Source organism: Pteronotus mesoamericanus, unplaced genomic scaffold (genome assembly GCF_021234165.1).
Source record: "Pteronotus mesoamericanus isolate MK-2021 breed Mesoamerican mustached bat unplaced genomic scaffold, CSHL_Meso_final contig_256, whole genome shotgun sequence".
NCBI classification, from domain to species: Eukaryota; Metazoa; Chordata; class Mammalia; order Chiroptera; family Mormoopidae; genus Pteronotus; species Pteronotus mesoamericanus.
The window spans coordinates 4,675,819-4,699,893 of record NW_026555108.1 but is presented as its reverse complement, the minus strand read 5'-3'; the positions used below and the strand labels follow the sequence as shown (position 1 = coordinate 4,699,893).

At 44.3% G+C, this 24,075-nt stretch overlaps 1 protein-coding gene across 7 annotated transcripts in view; it reads right to left on the bottom strand.

Moving 5' to 3' along the window:
• DLG3 (discs large MAGUK scaffold protein 3) overlaps nt 1–24,075 on the bottom strand; it is a 53,296-nt gene that overhangs the window by 16,759 nt on the left and 12,462 nt on the right. For all 7 annotated transcript variants that reach the window (XM_054574268.1, XM_054574269.1, XM_054574267.1 and 4 more), the window contains one exon: nt 9,286–9,400. In XM_054574268.1, the coding sequence (XP_054430243.1) occupies nt 9,286–9,400 (115 nt within the window). The remainder of the gene's footprint in view (nt 1–9,285; nt 9,401–24,075) is intronic.

Here is a 24,075-nt window from a genome sequence, read left to right as displayed (position 1 = left end):
ACACACAAGGCCTCCTATAGAACTGGACAGTTAGGTGACTTTCAGACCTGGGCTCTTAAATCTCAGAAAAATGACATGAGGTCTCAGTTATAATCACACTAAAAAGAAAAGGAAAAAAGAAAAAAAGCTAACGCTCCATGTGGCTACGTATAGAAAATACCTTTCTTCCATTATTTAAATACTGAGTTCACTACGTGTGGGGCACTGTGCTCAATGGATGCCAGAGCAAAGCCTCCTGGCCTTGTGGAGCAGGCTCTCTAACTGAGTGTGTTGTAGCGCGAGGCACGAAGGCAGGGCAAACCAAGGTCTAAAAGCATTTAGGAGCATAGATAGCATGTAGCTTGGGGACGCCATAAGATGTGCCAACTTTTGAACTGGGGCTCAGTGAAAGTTCAGAGTTCAAAAGCATGGAGAGGGGGAGAGCCCCTTCCAGCTGGAGGGAAACAGCATGAACAGGGGCAAGCCGCTGGGCAAACTGCGCCTGCACCTGGCTGCGCCGCAGGGCACTGGGGAGAGCGGCGAGCAGGGCCGCCTATGGACGACCTGCCGATGGCCGGCCTGCAGTCCCCTCGGAAGTCTGGCATTCATTTAGTGGGCCCTGTGTGACTAACTTCATTGCCTCATCTTTTATTGATCATCACCAGGCTAAACAAAAGTAACCCAGTAAATAAGCACAAGCCTAAGTAGTAAAATCAAACCACCTTTTTTTCTTTTAAAGATTTAATTTATTTTTTAGAGAGAGAGGGCAAGGGAGGGAGAAAGAGGGAGAGGAAAGACCAATTGGTTGCCTCTCACATGCCCCTAAGTGGGGACCTGGCCTGCAACCCAGGCACGTGCCCCGACCAGGAATTGAACTGCTGACCTTTCTGTTTGTCTTCCAGCACTCAACCCACTGAGCCACAGCAGCCAGGGCTAAAGCGACCTTTTGAATGGCATATATTTCATATAATCCAGAAAAGTATGTACACTAGGCTTGAATAAATTTTGAAAAAATATTGACTCCCTATGTAAGATCTTTAAGAAGCATGCTAAACTGTGGCCATCTAGCAGTGACAGTCTCTCTTAGGAAGAGCCTGGAAACCTAAGGAAGTAAAGGGAACTGGCACCTGGTTACGAATGCTCAGGTTAGGCCTGGTGAGAAGCTGAGGGAGCGCCTTTCTCCACAACCTGGACGTATCCTCCTGCCCACCCCTCCTTTTCATCCTGAGGGCTGGCAGTAGGCAAAGTCGAGGCAGATACCACACTTGCTGCTCCTTTTAAATCAATCACTGCCCTGGAACTGAAATCCTACACATGTGAGGCCCACATGACACAGCAAGCAAGCTTTTCAACTTGTGACTCAACTTACAAAAAAAGAGTAAGCAGGAACGAAGAAGAAAGCAGCACCTACCTGTCTCCAGACATCTAAAGAAAGGCCATAGTGAGTCCTTCTGTCACCTCGGCCCCACGCGTGTGAGCTCACTGACAAGCTAGTGTGTGTGTGCTGGGAGACCAGAAGCCTCAGGAGCCCCTTAGGCTGCCTGGCTCTAGATAAAAAGAGCATCACGGAGACCTGCAAGTTAAGGACTGCTCAGGCCAGAAGGAACCCTGTGTCCGGAGAGAACAAAGCTTACAGAAACATTACCATGCGCAGCCCAAGATCACAGAGAGCGGTCCAAATGAAAGACGATTATCCAACCCTGAGTATCTTCCTCTCCGGATATGGCCGTGCACCTCTGTGAAGCCAGGGCAAGCCACATCCTCGGTTTCCCTGCCACTTCTCAAACAGGGTGGCTAGGCCACCAAAACACTAGCTTCTCTTACCAGGGTCTGCAGGCTGGAGGTCCCGAGCTAAGCTTCAGCAGGGCAGCTATAAATCCTGCTGCCTGTCTTCCTAAGGAGAGAGTATTGCCAAAGGTTTTGCAAGACATGGTGCTTCGAGTGGTGACCTTCACACAGTATCCCCTACGAGCTGTGTGTGCGCTCACGGGGATGATGCACGTGCTCTGGGGCACTTGGCCTGCTCTTCTTCTTACCTGGGACCTTGCTGCCCGATGGGAAAGCAGGACTATAGCCGGCTGAAGGAAAACAGATTACCGGGCTCTGCAGTTCCGGTCCTAAATTTTGAGGGGCGGGTACGCAAGACACAGAGAAATCACAAAATACCTGGCACAGCCCGGTGTCTTAGTGAGCAGGAGCGCTGAGCAAATGGCAACTACTGAAGAAACTGGTCAGGCAGGTTTCTCACAGCAAAGTAAACAAGAGCACTTTAGCCTCGAAGGGCCGCTTCTGCTGCACTCAACCAGTACAGTGCCCACCTCTCTGCCTGTGACTCTAGCCACCTGGCTGGCCTGGGAGGCTCCGCTTGTCCCCTCAGGCCCTCGGCAGCTCCTCTGAGGTCCAAATCAAAGTCCCACCTTTCTCTGTGACCCTGCCCTTTCCAAATGTCCTCCTTCCAAATTCGTACTATGTATTTAGCAGTGACCTTTCTTTATATTTTCTATTTATTGCTGTTTAACTCTTGCAGTTTTAAAATCTTTTCTATTTCACTGCCAAGGAGGAAGCGCTTTGAGGACGGAGGCCATGTTGAATGTTCACAAATGGCAGATGAGGCCAGGTGGAGGACAGTACTTGCTTCCTCTGGTCAGTGCTATGGGCTGAACATTTGTGCTCCCCTCCAAATTCACATGATGAAGCCCCAATCCATAATGGGATGGTATTAGCAGATGGGGCCTCTGGGAGTCGATTAGGTTTAGATGAGGTCCTGAGGGAGGGACCCTCATCATGAAATTAATTTCCTTATGAGAAAAGGAAGACACAGAAGAGCTTCTCTCTCTCTCTCCCCCACCCTCCTCCCTCTTCCTCTCTCCCTCCCACCCTCCCTTTCTCTCCCTTCTTCCCTCCCTCACCACCCCCCCTCTCCTCACACACATCCAGTAAAGTCTATATGAAGACACAGCAGGAAAGTGGCCATCTACAAGCCAGAAATGGGAGCCCTCGCCTAACACTGAATACGCCAGCACCTAGATTTTGGATTTCCCAGCCTCCAAAACTATGAGAAATAAATGCCTTGTTGTTTAAGCCACTCAGTCTATGGTACTGGGTTGGCCAAAAAGTCCATTGTTTTTTCCATGCGATGGCCCTAGTTTGTTGTCTTTAACTTCATTTGAAACAATTTTGTTAGATTGAGTTGTGACAGCTGTCATATAAGCGTGCATTTAAAAAAAAAAACTGGTGAATTTTTGTGCACCCGTTTTAATATTGAAGGTGGAAGAAGATACGCAACATGTTCAGTGTATTGTGCCTTATTATATCAAGAAAGGTAAAAAAAAAAACGAAATGCAAAAAAAAAAACATTTGTACAGTGTACGGAGAAGATGCTGCGACTGATCGAAGGTGTCAAAAGTGGTTTGCAAAGTTTCTTGTACTATTGACATGTTGGCTAAATAATTCTTTGCTGCGGGGCTGCCTTATGCACTGGAAGATGTTTAGCAGCAGCCCTGGCCTCTACCCACTAGAAGCCAATAGCGAGAGAGAGCCGACGAACTCAAAATGTCCAAATCAATAAAGCTATTGGTGAAAATGAAAAATGTGTCCTTTATTTTACAGAAAAAACATAATGGACTTTTCAGCCAATCCAATATTTTGTTAAAACAGCCTGTGCTACCTGAGACAGAAAGTACCAGGTGAAGGGCACATGTTATTTGAAAATGGAGCAGCCCCTCTCTTGCCTGCTCCACATAACGCCTGCAGAGAGCTATGAAGTGGCAATCGCTCATCAACACCTGACGTCAGTGTGAGAGTTCAAGTTTTCAGCAGCTTCTGAAGAACAACCAAAAAGCTCCAACTTGACTGCTCAGGTAGACACAAGGTGACGGATCATCACAAGAGGTCCAAGTGCAGCTGGCAGCATGCCCCACCTCCCTGGCACACCCCGAGTGCGGGAAGACGGGCAGCATGGAAGGGCACCGTTCCCCGTAATCTACTCAAAGTCTTGGGCCTCAGAGGGCAATTCTGCGGTGAGAGGGGCATTCAAGGACCAAACACTTCACGGCGTGTGACCACTCGAGGCTCACACACCTGTTCCATTAGCTGAGGGGATCATGAACACAAGTCCAGGACCGCAGTTTGGGGTAATGATCTAACAGGCAGTTCCAGAGTCGCAGATACTGGAGACCTTGCCCCACTCTCTGGTAGCCCTGATCGCTATACAAATTGTTGTGGCTTTTTCAGATGCGTATCACCATCGCCCCCAAATCCTATCAGATAGTGAAGCCGGCCAATGTTACTGCACTGGCATCTTAATCCACTATGGAGACTCATTAATGAGTAACATCAAGTCGGGCCCCCCCAGCACCACCCTGGGCTAAGCACAGGGCAGTTGCACAAGTCCTGTCTGCTTGTTGACAAGAAGCAGCATTCTCCAGCTGCCTTTGATGCTCAAGCCAATATTTCTGACATTGTTTCTTGACTCAAGACTACAGATGCCCCAACACGATTTCCTTCCTAGAGTGGGAAGAAGACTGGGATGGCAGATGGCCAGTGGGGACGCCAGGATTCCCCAAATGCCTGATGCTGTCCTGTGGCTGCAAAGAATGCAGACTGGCCAGAACAGACTTTCAAAAACGATTTCTACAAATGCACTAACGAGCCTCTTGGCAACTTTTGGAGGACAAGGTCTTTCATTTACACATTTGACAGACCAATAAAACACGAATATAGAATGTGGAAGTCCCCGGAAGCTTAACCTACCCTGTGTCCTTGTACTACCTACACTTCTAAATGGCCTGAGTTCAACATCTAGCCACCGTGACGCTGAGCAAGAGGCTCAGGAGAGCTATATTTCTGTGCACTTTTCCAATGTGGAAGGCCAACTGACCTGCACAGCAAAGGCCCTACACTGGCAGAAAGAGGGGCTCTGCTCCCCCGGCCTACGCAATTTAAGAGATGATCCCAGTGCGGAAGACGGTAAGGAAGGCCTTTCCATCAAGTCACTGGTGACTTTAACACTCAGTTTCCTTTTGCAAACACTGTTCTCTCTCCTTCTTCCTCCTGCTCCCCGCTCCCCAAATCCTGTCTCCCCTGTGGTTGTTACAGTGCAGCTCCCTAGGGCTTCACCTGCGATGGCCTCAGAGAAGCTGCAAGAGGGTGTTATTTGCTTCAAAGCAGCTTTGCAACCCCACGCACAGCAGAGGGAGACAGAGACTCAGAGGAAGGGGAGGCAGGAGAAACATGTCAGAAGGGGAAGCAGCAGCAGCAAAAAGAATGAGGTGAGACCCCACCTGGAAAGGGTTCCTTCGCTTTAACCAGCTGCGGCTCAGCATCTTCTGTGTGGACGGCAAGCTGCCAGAGGGCAGAGAGCGCGGCTGCTGCCTCCCTGAACCGTCCCCACAGCCAGGTCCTTGTTCTTAGCCCTGGTTTTTAACTTTTCACGCAGGAGAAGCCAAAGCACATGTGATTACCGGTAGATCAAGTGAAACAAATACGTGTCTATTGTGACCCACAAATAGTCATTCCTGAGGGGCCTGATTGCTGGTTAAAAACATACATTCCCGTATGCTGGTGAATCCGAAGCTGCCAAAGAGGGGCCTGTGAGTGTGTGCTCACCCCGGCGACACCGCTAACGCCTATCCGCAAGTTTGGGAAATGCTGCGACAACCCTCCTCTAGAGTCTGAACAATCAGGGTCAAGTTCCAGTTTGGGAACTTCTTGGCTTTCTAACTGGAGCCTCAGTTTTCTCATCTGCAAAATGAGAGTAATAATGCCTACTTGGGAACCTTATTAGGAGAATTTTAAAAAGCAACTGTAAGAGAATAACAACGGTCCAGATGCCTGGTCGATTTTCCCTAAACATTTGTTGCCTTCATCCGGGAGACACTGGGGAACTACTGAAAGCGTCCGGCCAGATCACGTCCAGACTGCTGCTTTACCTTCACCCCCATCTGCGACACCTAGGCAGATGGTTGCCTAGCCTCTTCTGTCACACCTCCTGTGACAAAAGATAAAATGTACTATCTCCGGAAGCAGGCCATTCCACTTTCAAACAGCTTTAATCATGGGCAATTTCTTCTTCTTGTTGAGCTCAGATCTGCCTTCGGTGACAGAACAAATCTAATCCCTTGTCCACAAGATCGGGTGATGCAATTAACTTAGATAAGGGAAGTGAGGAGGAGTAGGTGTGGGGGCTCCATTTTGAACACACTGTACTGGGAGGACAGCTTCACACCCATGGCCACCAAGTAGTTGTTCTGTGGGTCTGGAGTCCAGTAAAGAGATCAGGGGAGTCGTTTATGCAACGATAGAACTCGAAGTGGTGAAAATAACTGACATTGCCATTTAGGGGGCAGAGCTCATGTACTGAGGAATGGTCAGCAAGGGAGGAAGAGAGCCTTTAAAGAAAAAAGCAGGCTCTGGCTGGTGTGGCTCTGTGGGCTGAGTGCTGGCCTACAAACGAAAGGGTTGCCGGTTCAATCCCCAGTCAGGGCACATGCCTGGGCTGGGGGCCAGGTCCCCAGGAGGGGACGCTTGAGAGGCACACACTGATGTTTCTCTCCCTCTCTTTCTCCCTCCCTTCCCCTCTCTAAAAATAAATAAATAAAATCATTAAAGAAAAAAGCAGGTACTCCCTGGAAACCAATGTGGTGAAGAAGTCAGACTAACAGGAGAGAGTCAGTGAAGCAGACCTTGAATGGGACAACTAAGAGGTCACTGCTGTTCCCTGGCAGCCCTGGGCCTTTGCTCCTCCGGAGCTGCTTGAAGCCACCCCGCCAAGCTGAAGGGCAGACGCTAAGAGAGAGCTGGTTGGAAGAAATAGCAGCGGCAAGTACAGATGACTCCGACATTTCCCAACCTGCGTGTTAAGGCGGGATTCTCCAAATAAGGCTCCTACGCTCCTTCCTATCTTTTGGGGAAACACTGCCTAGTAAGTCCGTCCTGGATATCAATCACAGGGAAGAGCCCTGTTTTCCTCTTTAATTCTGCCATTGCCCAACTTCCTAAACCACTGATTTTTCGCTGAATACTATTAACCTCTCAAGGAACTAGTGTTTCTTACCACAGGATTGGGCAAATGTGGGGAGCAGAAGAGGCGAGCCGACAGCTGAAGGGGCTATTGGTATCAAGGGAATTTTTTTCTTTTCGTTTTAAGAATGGAAGAAAGTTGAAGATGTTTACACATGGAAGAAAGGGAACCTAGTGTAGAGCGAAAGGCCCAAAACTGGCACAAGAGGAGGAAATAGAGCCCGCCAGGCCCTGGTAGAGGAGCTTGCTTAAGCGAAGGACCTCGGATCACTGCTTCAGCCAGGAAACGTTAGTTTTTAAATTAAGTCACAAATGTTCACTATACTAAACCATATTTACTTTGTGCAGAGGATACAGATGTGCTTGAGATAAGGGTGAGGGCAGATTATGCAAACTGGATAAACTGCTTCGCTAGAAGCAGAGTGCGGTCCCCACCCTCCTGAGTTGGAGGAAACGTTTTCCTGGCTGGGGCCACAGAAGGGGGGGTTCCAAGTGTTCTAGGTTGGGAGCTAACGCCCCATTGCCCCTGCCCAGGCAGGGAGAGCTCTAGCCCAGGATAGGCAGAGAGGAGAGGGGAAGTCTAAAAATAAAGCTCTCCAAAGAAACTGTCTTGCCTAAAGAGTAGCTTCCCACGCACACTGGAGCGCCACATCTGCGGGGGCTTGGAAGCATGGAAGGGAACAATCCTGACCAAGCCACTTAAGTATTACCCTTTTAGCAGGGGGCCACAGCGCATTGCTGATTCTTCCCATGAGTGCCCCGGTGTCTAAGGCTTAGGGACTGAAAGCAGGAGACTGAAAAGATCACCATGACTAGTCCAGCCTTCCTCCCTTCACAGCAAGAAGTGAGCACAGCACACGTAAAGAAAACATAAGGAGTTGAGCTGAGGGGTTATTTTAGAGAAGAACCATGAAGGGGTTAGCTCCGTCGGCCCCACTCCCAGCAGTAGGGTCAGGGGCGACCAACTAAAGAAAGAAAAATCAAGCACCCCGAGAAGAGCTGCAATTAGCCTTTCTGTCAGTTGGTTATCTTCAGCTCAAACCCCAAGGACAGAGCAGTTGTCAGGTTGCCAGGCAACTAGCATCTGCAACCTCCCCTCCTAACCCCCCAGCCACTAGAAAAAGTTCAGCCTAAGAGTTTTGTTTTTTTTTAAATCCTCTCTCAAGGATAGGGAGGGAAGAAGGAAGGGAGGGAGGGAGGGAGGGAAACATCCATGTGAGAGAAACATTGAGTGGTTGCCTCCCATATGCACCCCAACAGGGGATCAAACTGCAACCAAGGCATGTGTCCTGACCAGGAATCGAACCTGCAACCTTTTTGGTGTACGGGACAATGCTCCAACCAAGTGAGTCACCTGGCCAGGGACAACCCAGGAGTTTGATACAACCCCACAAGTCAGCATTATATACAGAGGGAGGGAGGGCAGGCTCAAGGGTGTAACCCCACCGCCTCTTTCTCTAAGGGTTCTAACCTTGGAGAGCTAGAGCGTACTTGTACCAACTACTGGTGTTTTTCCAAGAAGCCCAGGCAGGAAGAAGGAAACTATAATTCTACCAGGAGGCCATACTGTGCATTTAGCAGTCCAACTCCCCAGGAGGTTTGTACTTTGACCTGACAAAGTATGATAATGTGCCTCAAGGGTCAGAAGCTCAACCTTGGATATCTTGGAAGAATTTTCAGCAGCAACACACACAGAACTACATATCCATTCCCTCCACCCACACTTCCTGGGGAACGTCCACCATCCTGTCCTATGTCCCATGATTCGGACACAGAAGACCACTGAAGTAGGGAGGGAGCAAACACAATTTTTTTAAAAGAAGTGCAACAACCTGTCAATTCTTTGGTCTCTTAAAAGAGACCCTGTGCCAGAACACAGTGGCAGTTGATATGCTCAGATACAAAGCCTGGTGTGTATTACTCATACGTGAAAGAGGGGTACCAAGTTGTCCCCTCAAATCACACATTGCAAGCAATGTACTTTGAACATTGTAGTGCTATTACAATGCTGACTAGCAACAATCACTCAATAGCCTCTTCCAATTAGAGCAAACCGAAATGTAATGTTCCTGTACTGAGTCATTCATGGGCAAAAAGGAAGAAGCCAGCTCCCGACGGGGAGGAGGTACTACTGACCAGAAAGTACACAACCTGAGTACACAGTGCGCAGTACTGTTGTAGGTGCTGGGAGTGCACACTCTCTACCCCATTACATAAACAAGGGCTGGGTTGGCGCAGGGCTCCCCTTGTGCAGCGCAAGGCCTGTGGCTCCGAAGCAGGACTCACCTGACATATAAGGACCTCTTCTCGCTTGTCCGGAGGGACCCAGACCCAGAGCTCATGCTGCTGTTCATCATTTGTTCTCGCAAGTCATGTATCTTCGACTCAAAGCGACTGTACTCTGTCAGAAAGACAAGGGAAAGGGCGGGGAAAGAATGAAGACAAGGAGCTGCGAGGAGCCTGGATGCCACTGGCCCAAGGGCCAGAGGACACTTGGCTTCAAAGCGGCCCCAGGTGATCTTTGCTTGGATAGGCAGAGTCCTTCCTCCAAGCAGAGAGAGGCAGACTTCTCTCCTCCACCACCCCACCCCGGACTAATAAAAGGAAAGAACACACCTGAAAAAGGAGTCACATTTGGACAAACCAAATGGAAAAGGCTTTTATCTGCCTTAAAATCTCACTGATCCTGAAAAAAAAAAAAAGTAACAACTGGAAAGAGGTTCCAGTGCAGCCTTCATAAATCTTTAGAGAAGGCACTAAGGCCCAAGGAGAGCAGATGGGAAAGGAGAATTTCCCAAAAAGTGGATTGCAGAGAACAGATGGCCCTGAGACGCGGGGTGGGGGGAGGCTGGAAAGGACCTGAGGCCATCGTGTTACTGTTAGGCAAGAAAGACGACTTGTTTCTAGATGACTTCTTTGAGCGGGGATCATTGGTTGGAACCGTGGATCAAGGCAAAAACAAGCCAACCTCGCAATCAGATAGGAACGTCACAAAGCTCTCCTGAGTTAGTTTGTTTTACCAAACACGGTCTTTGGCTTCAGTAACAATTAAACACGAAAACATAAATTCTGTCAAACCTAGAAATCTGCTAATACCTCCCTCCTCCCGAATCACCTGACCAGTAGGACCATGATTCCATGCCCAGCTTTGAAGCCCACTGATATCAGCACAAGAGCCTGACCCACCTTATCACTCTGTAAAGTGACTATAGCTTTACGCTAAATACAAGAAATCCAGATGTACGAAAATTAACTCTAGCCATTATAACTTTATTATAAAAGGCTTTTTATAGGGCTGCTTTGCTGTGACATTCTCCTAGTGCGTTTAACATTTAATATTCCCATTTAACACACACACACAATTACACGACATTTTTCACGTCTATAATTGCCGCATCAAATGGACATATCTAAGGCAAAGGCTGTGGGAATGGTAGAAAACAGGCCTACTTTATTATGACCAGCTGATTTTAAAGGAAGCCAAAATTTATTCTAGGGATAGAAGGTTGGGGAGCTGCTTTTAAAAACATATTTCCAGGGAAAAAGAATTCCACAAAAGCATTTTCATGCTCCACGGAGGGCTGGCAAGAAGCATCCCCAAGTCGCCTGTGTGACTCTCCCGGCAGAAAACAAAACACCTGTTCCAACACCTGACACTCCCCTTCCCTCAGCAAAGCAACCTGACCTTCAGCTGGGTATAAAGAGAAATGCTAAAAAGCATAAAGGGGAGGGAACGGGACTCTAACTCACGGAAATAACCTCTTCTCAACAAAGTTTCTTTTGGTTCACTCCCATACCAATGCAGCCAACTGGTTAAATTCATGTGCTTTCATTCATCATGCACTGGTGTTATGGGGATGTGCCCTCATTACCTACTCCCGGCCCTGAAATCCTGCAGAAAGTAGTTAAGTCACTGACACACCCATTAAATGTTGAGGGGGAAAAAGAGACAGCAGCTGGACAATGTCCCTGTTCTGAGGGTTACAGGGCAACACATCAGTATCAATGAGGCATTCCCATCTAAAGGTAGAGGGTGGTGACCCATCTGTCATAGAAGCCCTGGACTGTCCCAAGAGCGCAGTAGCAGGGCTGCCTACCCCTAGAGCTGGCCTGGGCGCTAGCCCCACCCCAGGACTTGGCCCTCTACCCCGGCCTTCTCTAGTGGGCTCCTTTCTGGCCCTCCTTCGCACTCACGGGCTAAAAGAGCCCAGTGAGGCAAAGAGATTTCTGACCAGGCAGCTCTTTCTTGGGGAACATAAGTAAAAGGCAGAAATATGCATTGAACTCAGAGGGAAAAAAAATGCACCCAATCTATCCTTAAGCAGGTTTTCCCCCTCTCGCAACTTGTTTATATATTCCCTTCTTTGGAATTGACTTGCCTGCTGAACTCCAACTTAGCAGCAGGTCATGGCAGTTGCTTAGTAACTACGTTTCTTAAAAAATCCTTTAAAAAAACAACCACCAAACCACCATTTCCTCAAAGCTCCTAATCCAAGGTTGATAATGCTGGGCCAGAGGGCCCACTTAAAATAGACCTCAGAAAGAGAACAAGGATATTGCTTTAAGGAATCCACTTTCTGCTTTCTACGTACTACTAAGCTTTCAAGTGTATTAAATTGTATTTTATTCATTTTTTCCCATTCAGATGATTCCCTGAGAGTTCCAGATGCTCATCGGGTCTCTGGCTTTTATTTGTAGAGTTATCTAACGTCCACTAGGCACGGAGTAGCCTCTGAATAAATGATTGTTGGGCAAATGAGGAGCAAATTACAAAAGTGCGCCCAAGCCGACACTTCTCAAAACTCATAAACCTAATGGTTTATTTAACTGATGGCTGCCAGCTTCACTGAAGGCTTGGAAAGGTAGTTAAGAAGTATTCCCATTTACTTTCTTACCAAGGTTAATTGCTGGGAGCAATTGGGATATGGTTTTCAAACACCCTTTTGAGATGTTAATAACCCACAGTGGGCATCTGATTAACAGACTTTGTTTATAACAAAGGGAAAAAAACTAATTCTAACACAAAAACTGTTTAGAATAGTCTTAAAATGGATAGTTCTTCAGCTTAATATTAGAGGCACTAACTATTATCCAAGAACAGAAGCTTCAGTTAAAACGCATCTGAATTCTGAAGCCTCACAATTTGCCAAGGTCCCTCCTCCCATCCCACTCCTAACTGACCATGATGCAATGAATGGTGCAATGAACGGTGCGCAAGTCACTACCTAGAAAGCCCACCAGACCAGCCTCTAACCCAAAGGGCCCACTTCAAATATGCTACTTCAAAGAAACACTCATTACTAAAATCTCATCTCTACTTACACTGTTTTATTCATTTTTCCCATTCAGATGAACGCAAACACTTGTGACCCACAAAGATGTCCACAGTGAGTCAGTGCAGCCCTTGTTCCCTTTGCTAAACACGGAGAGTAATGAGGGGGAGGGGGCACAATCAGTCATCATTTCCCCCAAAGCAGGGTTTCTCACTGACCCCCGGGGGTGCCTCTGAGAGACCTTGGATTGCACCCCAGACGCTGACTCACGGCCTACTGAGCAGGCTCAGGAATCTGCATTTTTAGCAAATGTCAAGGTGGTTGTGGTTTGTTTGTTTTTTCATTGTATTAAATATGGTGATTCTGATGTCCAATAGGGTTTGAAACTGCTGGTCTTGGCTTAGAAAATTGAGTTCTGTTTTGTTCAGGGAAAAGATAAGGTAAGCATCATGTGCGGCGTGTAACAAAAGGAGGGTACCCTACCCTCTCCAAAAAAAAAAAAAAAAAGATAATACAAAAAGGGAAAAAAACAAAAAAAGTTTAAATACAAAAAAAATTGACAATACAATTGCAAATCCCACAGGACAGTGCTAGAGGACGCTGTCCAATGTGCCTGCAAAGAAAGCTGATGAATTTAGAGATTTTTAAATTATAAAAGTAGCACATGATTTTTATAAATCCGTAACTTTTTTCTTCAGACACTCCTGTATCAGTCATGTCCCCATCCCACTACCCACGAGTAATCAGTTAGTATTTTTAGTACGTGTCTTTCCAGACTTAGTTCCACGTACAGTTGACCCTTGAACACCACAGATTTGAACACTGCGCAGGTCAACTTATACACGGCTTTTTTCAATAAATACTGTAAATGTTTTCTCTTCCTTATGATTTCTTAATAACCTCTCTAATTTACTTTATTGTAAGAACAGTATATAATACATACAACATACAAAATATGTGCCCATCAGTAAGGCTTCCAGTCAACAGCAGGTTATTATTAGTTAAGTTTGACGAGAGTCAAGTTATACGTGGATTTTTGACAGCCCAGGGTCAAGCATCCCTAACCCCTGCATTGTCCAAGGGTCGATCATATATAGTGTTTATATACATACACTCACAACTCACACAGCCACACACATCTCCTCTTTTCTATTCTCTGGTATGTCATGGAAACCCATCCATGTCAGTACATAATCTATCTCATTCTTTTTAATAGCTGCATGGAATTCCATATTATGGACAGACCATAATTTATTCAGTCATATCCCAACTGATGTACATTTAAATTGTTTACAATTTTTCAATATTACCATCAATGCGGCACTGTTTATTTCTGAGTATTACCATAGCATGGATTCCTAGAAGTGAAACTGCAGGGTGAAATTACATTACCATGAAAAAAAATTGACTGGCAGTACCACACTGAACCCCAATGTTCTGAACCTTTATGATTCGAAGTGGGGATAAAGTGCTCTTTTAAAGTTTCCAGTAGCTTTTCTGTTTCTCAAGAAGTGGAGGCGGAATTTGCCTTTGAGGACAGATTGATCTTTTGTTTGGGGGGAAAACACTTTAATGAGCCTTTGGTTGTGCCAAAGGAAAATCAAGATTGTGCTCTGGAATAGACAAAGACAAAGAGGAGCCTCAAATGTTCTCTCCGCATAGTCACAGAAAAGGTGGTTCTCCTGTGGGCAGAGTTGCAGGTTCTCGGGTCTTGTCCTAACACCTATGTGACACTCCATCTTCCTCTAGGAATAGCTACCTCTACACTTGACCCCTCTGCATCCCCCTACTTGATAACTTCAGGCCAAACCTCCCTGTTATTGTAAATGACACCTCCCTTCCCGCCCCCTACCTTTCCCCAGGGCACAACCAGTATTTCTTCCTAATTAAGCGCATCGATTTCTAACTCATCTCCTTGCCTCACTGTTGATCTCACATCTTTGTTTTCTTTCTTGCCCTGGTGTAGATCACACGGTGTCATCTCTGCTTGGGACCACTGCTGCAATTGCCCAAACTGGTCACCTGCCCCCCAGCTGTCCAAACTCCAGTACGGCTTAGATTCTTTTCTTGTTAAAGATTTTATTTATTTATTTTTAGAGAGAGGGGAAGGGAAGGAGAAAGAGAGGCAGAGGAAGACGGATGTGTGAGAGAAACATCCATCAGTTTCCTCGCGCACATTCCCTACCTGGGACCTGGCCCCCAGCCCAGGCATGTGCCCTGACCCGGAATCCAACCGGTGACCTTTCAGTCTGCGGGAACGACGCCCAACCTACTGAGCCACCCACACCTCTCTTTTTGTCTAAGCCCCACAGCCCCCAGTATAAGTAGCCCTTGCTTTTACAGCATCCAAACCAGCTAGCGCCCTAGCCTTCTCTACTCAAGTATGTCTGACATAATTATTAGACGACACCATTCAAGAGAAAATTCTTGGGTTGAGGGACATCTCTTTGGCCAGCTGATCCTAGTTTTGGTATCTAAAACAGCATAAAACACAATGGGTTTTCTGTTTCATAACAGTATGAAAGAACAGTTTAAAGAAGGTCAAAGACTAGGAAAGCCTGCCGCAGGTTTCTTATAAAACTGACCAGAAGGTGAAGTGTATATGTGTGTGTATGTGTGTGCATGTCTGGGGGTGGGGAGGTGATAGAAGGTTGGGGGCCAGATTATAAGAGTTTGAGATAGAACTTTTCTTACTAAGCTATGGGAACCACTCAAGTGTTTAAACAGGAAAGTCATACAATTAGAACTAAGTTTGGGGGGGAGATTACTCTGAGGATGTACTATAGAAAGGAGGACAGAGATAAAGATAACAGAGACCAGGGACCTATTCCACTATAGAAAATGACTTCAAATGCCTGACATAGTATGGGGGCAACTGAGAACAGAAAGGAGAGACAAGAATCAAGAAATATGTCGGATCTAGAAACAGGCAAAATTTTACATCTGATTGGATGTAGGGTGAGAAAGGACCAGAAGCAACTTCTGAGGTTTTTCCTGAAAGACCAGGAAAAGGTGGGCTAACATCAGACTAATAGAGAATGGCCATCATGTCCTTGAAATAAGTTCTCTCTTCCACAGGCTAAATATTGTTACTTCCTTAATCATGCTTCGTCTAACGTAGTTTCCAGACCCTCCACTGCCTCTCCCCTTTAACGTCTAGTGCCCAGCCTTTGTGGTGATGTCATTTCCTTTACAAAACTATTAGCTCCTTGATGTGGTTTTTGGTTCCTTCTCAAAATTTAGCATGGCAACCTGCACCCCTCTTGAGTCAATAAACTTTTGTTGAACGTGCTAACTTGCCATAAAGACCCAATAGGACAAACCTGGGCACTGTGATTCTCAGGTGCTGGTTCCTCAGGAAGTAGCATAAGAAAAAAAAAAGAATACAAAACTTTCTCCTTCCACCCACCCCCAAAATGCTAAAAACCGATCAACAAAAGAAAAACCACAACCCACTTCTGCAAAACACTGACATGTCAGAGGTTTCAAGCTCTACTTAATAGCCCAATAAAGTATCAAAAGGGCCTGAAACTACAGTGTTCACTAATAAAAACTAGAAAACTCACGCAAGCCTCCAAATCCATTTCCCCTCTAAGACTCTGCTCTCAAATCCATCTACCTTCCTACTGACAGAAAAATTCTTTCATCGCCATCCATTTCTAAAGTAAACGTGACATTTGTCATTAATTTGGAAAAGCTGAAAGGGACTCAGGTTCTCAACCCACAGCGAGTTTATTTGGTCCTATTTAATTATGGGTAGGAAAATGTTGTAGAGACAGGAAACCAGTGATAGCAACAAACAGTATTTTGTGTGCAGTATAGATTACCAATGATTTGGATGAAGATATAAAAGGGAAATGCTACAAAATAAAATGAAAGCCATGCCTATCAAATTGGGAGATGACAACAAAGCTGGAGAGACAACTGGATGACAGACTTCAGACACAGACTGTGACAGATAGAAACAATGGGAAGACTCGAGTAAAGTAAAAAAGAGAAATGTAATTTCCCGACCTTGCATCCCCACACAAATACCTAGTACAGAAGACAGGCCTGAATAATAGCACATGTCTTAGTTGGCTTATAAACTCAAAAGAAGTCAATAGCTGCCCAAAGGCTCATTTGTTCTCACGGAAGTACCGGTATTCCACTCCCAAACTCACATAGCCCTCATGTGCCGTTGCGGAGCTTGCCCTGAGCTCAAAGCAATTGTCCATTGTGAAAATGTGCAGAAGTCTGGTGGAAATGAAGTGAGAGAGTCACAGATTTGGATGAGTATGAATTGTGTTTTAGGTTTCTATAGTTGTCTTTGGAGGGCAAACCCTCAGGATGCATCTGAATTACAAGTATGTGTCCCAACAGTATAACCCACGTTTTCAAAAGAAATGATGGAAATGAAAGAAAAATGGATATGCATATGAATCACCAGATAGCACACCATTTCTAGGAACCACAAACTTGTCTCTATAAAAACAATATGAAGTCCTGACTGAGGTGGCTCAGTGGGTTGAGCACCGGCCTGAGAAACAAAGGATTGCCAGTCCGATTCCCAGTCAGAGCACATGCCTAGGTTGAGGGTCAGGTACCCAGCTTGGGGCATGCGAGAGGCAACCACACATTGATGTTTCTCTCTCTCTCTTTTTCCCTCTTTTTCTCAAAAAGAAATAAATAAATCTTAAAAAAAAAAACAATATGAAGCCTCTCTCTTGGATTAGTTTCTAATTTTGGGGCCCACCATTGAAAGACAATGGCACCCCTAAAACTGACAATTTCTCTGGTTCCTTGTAATTTTGGCATAATTATGATTTTATGACCAAATCAAGGAGGTCCGTAAGTTATCAAACCTAGGACTAGTCTACTTTTTTAATATGATCTGCAAGAGGGAAATCTTCATACCTGCAAAGAATCCTAAACTCTTTGAAGGCAAAAAATACCAAATCAATAGGCATAGATTGCAAAAAAAATTTCTAAAGGCCACACATTGCTACTTCCTTAATCAGTCCTCATCTAACACAAACAAAGGGTGGGCAGAAGAGTGACAAACAGGGCTCAATATGGGTGGCAAATAGTATTTGAAGAAAAATAATCTCAGCTCTACTTTTAGAACAGTGGGCTTGGAACTATGGTGGACCCAGAACAGAAACCTTGGTGTCACTGTTCTGGTCCCTGCGCTGTCACAGTACGCTTCCTCAGCCATACACAGCCTGGGTTCTGGGTGAGTGTTCTGATACCAAGAATGAAATAGAAACCAAGACACGCCAGATTAGTGTGACATAAAAGATGCCAGTTTATTCCTATTGACTGGATGTTTCTGTCCCCCCGAAGAGCTTACTGGAGATGCAGGAAGAACTACTGGGTGAAAGGACTATAATACAGGGTCCAGCAGAAGTGACGCCTGCTTGAGTGTGGTTGGCAGGGTAATAACATGGGTGTAATAATTTATAGTATTAATTCAAACATTTCACCTAAAATGTCATATGCTGCGCTTGAGTGTGATACTGTTATGTCACAGAATTACATACTTATGATTTTGTAATAAAAGGGTTTGTGCTAAAATGGGGCGTTATTTGTGCAGGACCCTGGATATAAAGATTTCAGAACACTCAGCCACCTGCTGTGAAGTGAGTAGAATGAAAAATGCTTTGATCTCATATCAAGCTAACAAGTTATCCACAGGACTTGATATTGGTCCTTCTCACCTGTTCCAGATCACCCAGCAGATCAGTGTGAATGCCTCAAATAGGACCTTTTCTCTATTGCAAAGGAGTTCCATACAGCATATTCACATGCGAGATTCACAAAGCCTTTAGCTCCTTTAACCCATTAGCCAAAGCATGTGTAAGAACCACCCCAAGACAAAACGCTTCATCCAGAAAGCATGAGAATGGAGACAGAACTGTACCTTTTTCCCTGCTCTCAAGGTAGTGGGTACTCTTGTTCATAACAATCTCTTCCACCAAACAGAGATGCTGCAATATAGTGACTGAAACGCAACATCTTATGACTAAGTTCGCTAACTAGAGTTAGTGTAACTAATTTCTCTGTTTTATCACATCAAGGGAAAGGCTAGATTCACATGTTCTTCACAGCAGTCACCGCAACAGGGTCACCAAGTCCCTGACAGCCTTGGTTGGGGTATCAACTGAATCTCTTTTGAGTACAGTTCCTGTGGAAGGAACCCAAAAAATGGGACTTAGAAAAAGACTCTTCTTGTCATTTGTCCAAACATCTGTGATCATTTCTCATTAACTGTTAATCCCAGAGTAAAATATTACAGAACAGAATAAGAAATACCGAATCCAAATTCTGTGTGTGTGTGTGTGTGTGTGTGTGCGCGCGTTATAAAGGTGGCACTTTGAAACTGCAGGGAAATGGATTATTTAATAAATAGTACTGAGGTGATTCATTAAACATAAGCAAAAATGAACCAAAAAAAATATATAGTAGTATCCTACCTTATCTCATAAATTCCAGGCAGGGAAAAGTTTTAAATGCAAAACAAAAACATTAAATAACTAGAATAAAGAAATGATGGATATTTATTTGCTCCCAGGCTAGGGCAGCCCCTTCCAAACCCATGGGCAGAGGCAAAATACACAAAAGAAAACACTGGGAGACTTGACAACATAAAATCATAAAGTAAAAAAGCAAACTGCAAACTGGGAAAAATCTTTGCAATATACATGACCAAAAATTAATATTCTACTACGTTAAAGCTTTTTCACATGAATTAGAACTGATGACCACACTTCGATAGGGAAATGGGGAAAGGGAATTCACAATGAATGACACAAATACACATACATGTTCAATTTGATCGTTAACAAAAGAAATATAAATTGAATATTAAATAACATTTTCACGTATCAAATTTGGAAAGATTTTAAAAAATAATACTGCATGTTATCAAGGATCTTATAATACACACTCTTACACTGTTGGTGGAGGTGGAGACCAATTTAACAAAATATGCCAAAAGTCTTAAACATATTCATACCCTTTGGCCCGATAATTCCACTCCAAGTAATCCATTCTGAGGAAACAATCACAGAGTCCCAAAAAGCCTCACACAAGAATATCCATCAAAGAGCTATTTATAAGAGCCAAAAAAATTGGGAATACCTAAATGTCCACCAATAAAGGAATAGTTCCATGATTATGGCACACACAATGCAGTATTATTTAATTATTAAAAGCCATTTTAATCACGGCATATGTTAAGTTTAAGAAAAAAAGATATAAAACTGTTTAAATACAAAGACCCCAGTCTTGAAAGAGATACATCATATATTATGTGATATGCTATAAAAGTTTGGAGGGAAATACACACACACACAGCAGTTATTTCTGGAGGTGATTACAGGTGATGTGAAATTTTTCTTTACTTCACATTTTTCTGTATTTTCCCATTTTCTACAAATCTAAATGTAATACTTTTCTATCCAGGGAAAAACAAATACAATTTGAGAGGAGTGGGGGGAGGCAAAATGAACCGGACAGGCCCAAGGACAAGGCCAATAAACACATACACTGGAAACTCCTCTCCACACTGCTCCTGGCTCGTTCAGAATTTTCATCTGGGGCTGACCATTCAACCAATTTCACTTCAATGTATTACCACCATTGTCACCTGGTCATCTGATCCAAGGGTGGACCAAAGAAGCCTTGCAGTGCCTTCATGGAATCTAAACGTACCACATCTACCATATTTCCCTGATCTACCAGTCCAGGAACCCCGTCCATCAAGGCAATCTGGCCAGTCTCACGTGACTTGTTCGACCTTGGTGAACCGATACTGGTTCCTGTGCTTACCACTTCTTTCAGTGTTTACAAACAAGTCCTAATAATCTAATCTGGATTTGCAAAATTCTCTTTATCCTTTTTGAAAATCTGACGGACATGCATCCAGATCCCTAATGTAAATATTTATACAAATTGTTAGTCGTCTTCTAGGAGCCTATTAAAAATGTTTGTAACTTAATTGCATCAAGTGGAAAAATCCCCAAATCTCTAGGTCCTTCGCTTTTTTAAGATACCTAATTTCATTGAAAAGTAAACAAAGGTCCATTTCAAGAGGATGAAAGCCTTATCACAGGGAAGGAAAGGACAAGATCCTTATTAAAGCAAGACTGTTATTAGCTCAAGATTGTGTGATTCAATAAGAGTCTAGGTACAAATAGGAATTTATAAACTGAATTCACAACTCACTTCAACTTATCTAACACAAAATTGTGGGAGAGAAGTCTAAAGCTTTAAACAAGGCAACAGTGTAAATAACAGGGTGAAGATTTCAACAAGCAACATATTCAAGTAAAAAGAAATCGTAAAAAGCTATAACTACATAAGAAATAATTCACTCTCATTGCCATGTGTTATTCTGATCATTCTACCCCATCAGGAGAACCAACGTTTTGCAGACACCAAAGCTCCTAGGATTTGCCCTGACTAGTGTGGCTCTGTTGGGCATCATCCCACAAAGCAAAAGGTCACCGGTTCAACTCCCAGTCCGCAAAAGGTCACCAGTTCAATTCCAGGGCCCAGTACAGGCCTGTGTTGCAGGCCTGGTACCTGGTCAGGGCATGTGCAAGAGGCAATTGATTGATGTTTGTCCCACACATTGATGTTACTATCCTCTTCTTTCTCCTTCCATTCCCCTCTCTCTAAGAATAAATAAATAAAATCTTTAAAATTAAAAAAAAAAAAAGTTCCTAGGATTTGCCTCAAAGCATCCAACATCTAACAAGGACAAGAAAACACCTGACGAGCTAGGTTTGGAATGCTTTGTCAACTCCAGCTACCATGTCCTTGGGCTACAGGGAAGACAGAAAAGGCCAAAGTTCAGCCCCAGGAGGCAAAAATGGAAAGAAGGTTAACATTTTTTTCTCTTCTAAGTTTACAAAACAGGGTGGGCCTAAAAGCATCCAGCCACTTTGGGAAAAAGCCTGGCAGTTCCTTGAAAATGTTAAGCTACTTTAGGACCCAACAATTCCACCCCTACGTATAATACCCAGAAGAATTGAAAACATATCACCACACAAAGACTTGCCCATGAACATTCCAACACTAGCCCAAAGGTGGACACAACCCAAAAGTTCATCCACCGATGAACGATTTAACAAAATGCGGTATATCCATAGCATGGAATATTATTGAGCCTTAAAAGGGAATGAAGTACTGCCACATGCTACAACATGGATGAACCTTAAAAACAGTATGCTAAATGAAAGAAGCCAGACACAAAAGACCGTATGTTGTATGATTCCAATTATATGAACTAGCCAGAAAAGATAACTTTATAGAAACATAAAGGTCAGTGGTTGCCCAGGGCCAGGGAGGGGAGCAACTGGGAGGGAAATGGGGAGTGACTGCTAATGGTTCAGGGTTCTTTTTAGGGTAAGAAGCATGTTCTACAATTGATTGTGGTGATAGTTGCACCACTGCGAACAATCTAGAAACCACTGAATTGTACACTTCAAATGGGTGAGTTGTAAGGTATGTGAATAAGCTGTTTAAAAAAAAAAAAAAGGCGAGCCCTATCATTTTTATCAGGTAAGCATTCCTGGCTGACGTTATCTACTCCCAATCCTTAAACCCCTCCAAGCTTAGCGAACACTGCAAAACTCCGTCCCTTATCCTCTCGGTTCCCTCTAATCATCTGAGTAATAACATAGTTGCCTTGCTCTAGTCTCAGGTCAATTTGGAAACTGTGAGAATCCAATCAGGGGACCAAGCAAAGCAAAACTGAATGACAGACAATAAGCACATTAAAAGGTGCTCAACGTCTTAGCCATCAGGGAAATGCAAGTAAAAACCACAGTAACACCCACCAGGATGGCTAGAATCAAACAGATTGGCATTAACAAGGGCTGGTGAGGATGTGGGCAAATCGGAACCTTCACACTGTTGGTGGGAATGTGAAATGGTGCAGCTACTATGGAAAACAGCTTGGGCGTTTCTCAAAGGGTTAAATACAGACTTGCCATATGATCCCGCCGGTATATATATATATATATATATATATATATATATATATATATATATATACACCCAGGAGAAATGAAAACAAATATCCATGCAGGAACTTGCATACAGATGTTCATAAGAGCATTCATTACACATAATAGCCAAAAAGTGGAAACAATGCAAATGCCCATCAACTGATGGATGATGGAGAGACAAAATGTGGTGTATCAATATAAAAGAATATTATTCAGCTATAAAAAGAAATGAAGTATTAATACATGCTACAATGTGGATGATCCTTGAAAACACTATGTTAAGTAAAAGTAGCCTGTCACAAAGTCCACAGTATATTATATGAAATGCCCAGAATAGGCAAATCCATAGAGGCAGGAAGTAGATTAGTGGTTGCTTAGTGCTGAGAGAGGTGGGGGCGGGTGACAATTAAATGGTGCAGTTTCTTTCTGGGGTGGTGAAAATGTTCTAAAATTGATTGCAGTGATGGTTGCACAATTCTGTGAACGTTCTAAACACCACTGAATTGCACCTTTAATGAGTGAATTGTAAGGTCATAAAAAAATGAATGACAAATACAACTCCATTTCACTTGAAGAAATTAGAAATGCCTACTTACTGCATTAATATTCTTAAGCTTGCACACATTTGCCATTAAGTTAAGCAAACCAACTCCCATTGTTGGCTTCTTCTGGGGTTCCTCCCACAATATTATTCCATGATCCTCTTCTTAAATTCACTTTTCTTTTGTGGGGGGGGTCTCCCTCAAGCTTTCAGCAGCCCCTCTACCTCCAGGTTCCTTCCGCCTTGGGTTGCAGGAGTTTGTGGCCATGAAGACTAAAGAGCTGACATTTGGGAGTGGATTTTACTCCACTGGCTAACAGCTTCTGGCCCCTGAGGAGCCTCAGAGCAGTATGTTTTGCTGTGCCCAGGTGTATTTGGGTGGGGAGAAGGGGAGGCTCACAGCTTCTCTCCTCAGGTGGCTGGTAGCTATTACCTAGTGGCAAAAGCCCTGGACTGGGAGTTGTCAGGAAATCTGACTCCGAATTTTGATTCTGCCCCTCATTGACTGTGTGACCTTGAGCAAGTCTCTCGACCTCTCCAAGATTCATTTTCCTCATCTGTATAATGGGCCCTGGCCGGTAGCTCAGCTGGTTAGAGCGCAGCCCCAATATGCCAAGGTGCCAGGTTCAATCCCCGGTTAGGGCACAGACAAGAATTGACCAATGAATGCATAAATAAGTGGAACACCAAATCAATGCATTTCTCTCTCTCTTTCAAAATCAATAATTTTTTTTTAAATGGGGATAATACTGCCTATCCCACAGGGCTATCCTGAAGGTGCTTACAAAGCCGTATGGACCATAGATACACTCAATATTTCAATTCAACCAAGCAAGTGCTCTGGCTAGGTGCTGGAGGCACAAAGATAAATACAATACTTGGGTACCTTCGACTTGTTCAGAATAGAAATGCTGTTAACAGGAATTCATTTTCTTCCTTCCCTACTTTAGCCTTCTTATAGGATGGAAACAGACATTCCAGGACTTTGACTCTCTGCCTTGATAAATTTCACCTCTGTTCCCAAGATCTCGCTGATAGGTGAACAGCTATGTTTACACCCTTCACTCTTAAACACGGGAGATGGAAAGGTTACTTAAATGTTATGGGGAAAATATCCCTGTTATGCTTTCAAGTTATTATGAACAGTGATCCTTAATTTCTAGGCCTTACCTGAAGATGTTTCCACAATGAAAGTCTGCTTATTTGGCACTTAAAAGAAAACTTGCATTCTCTCTCACTCCCTGTACCCCGAGGCTGTCTGGGT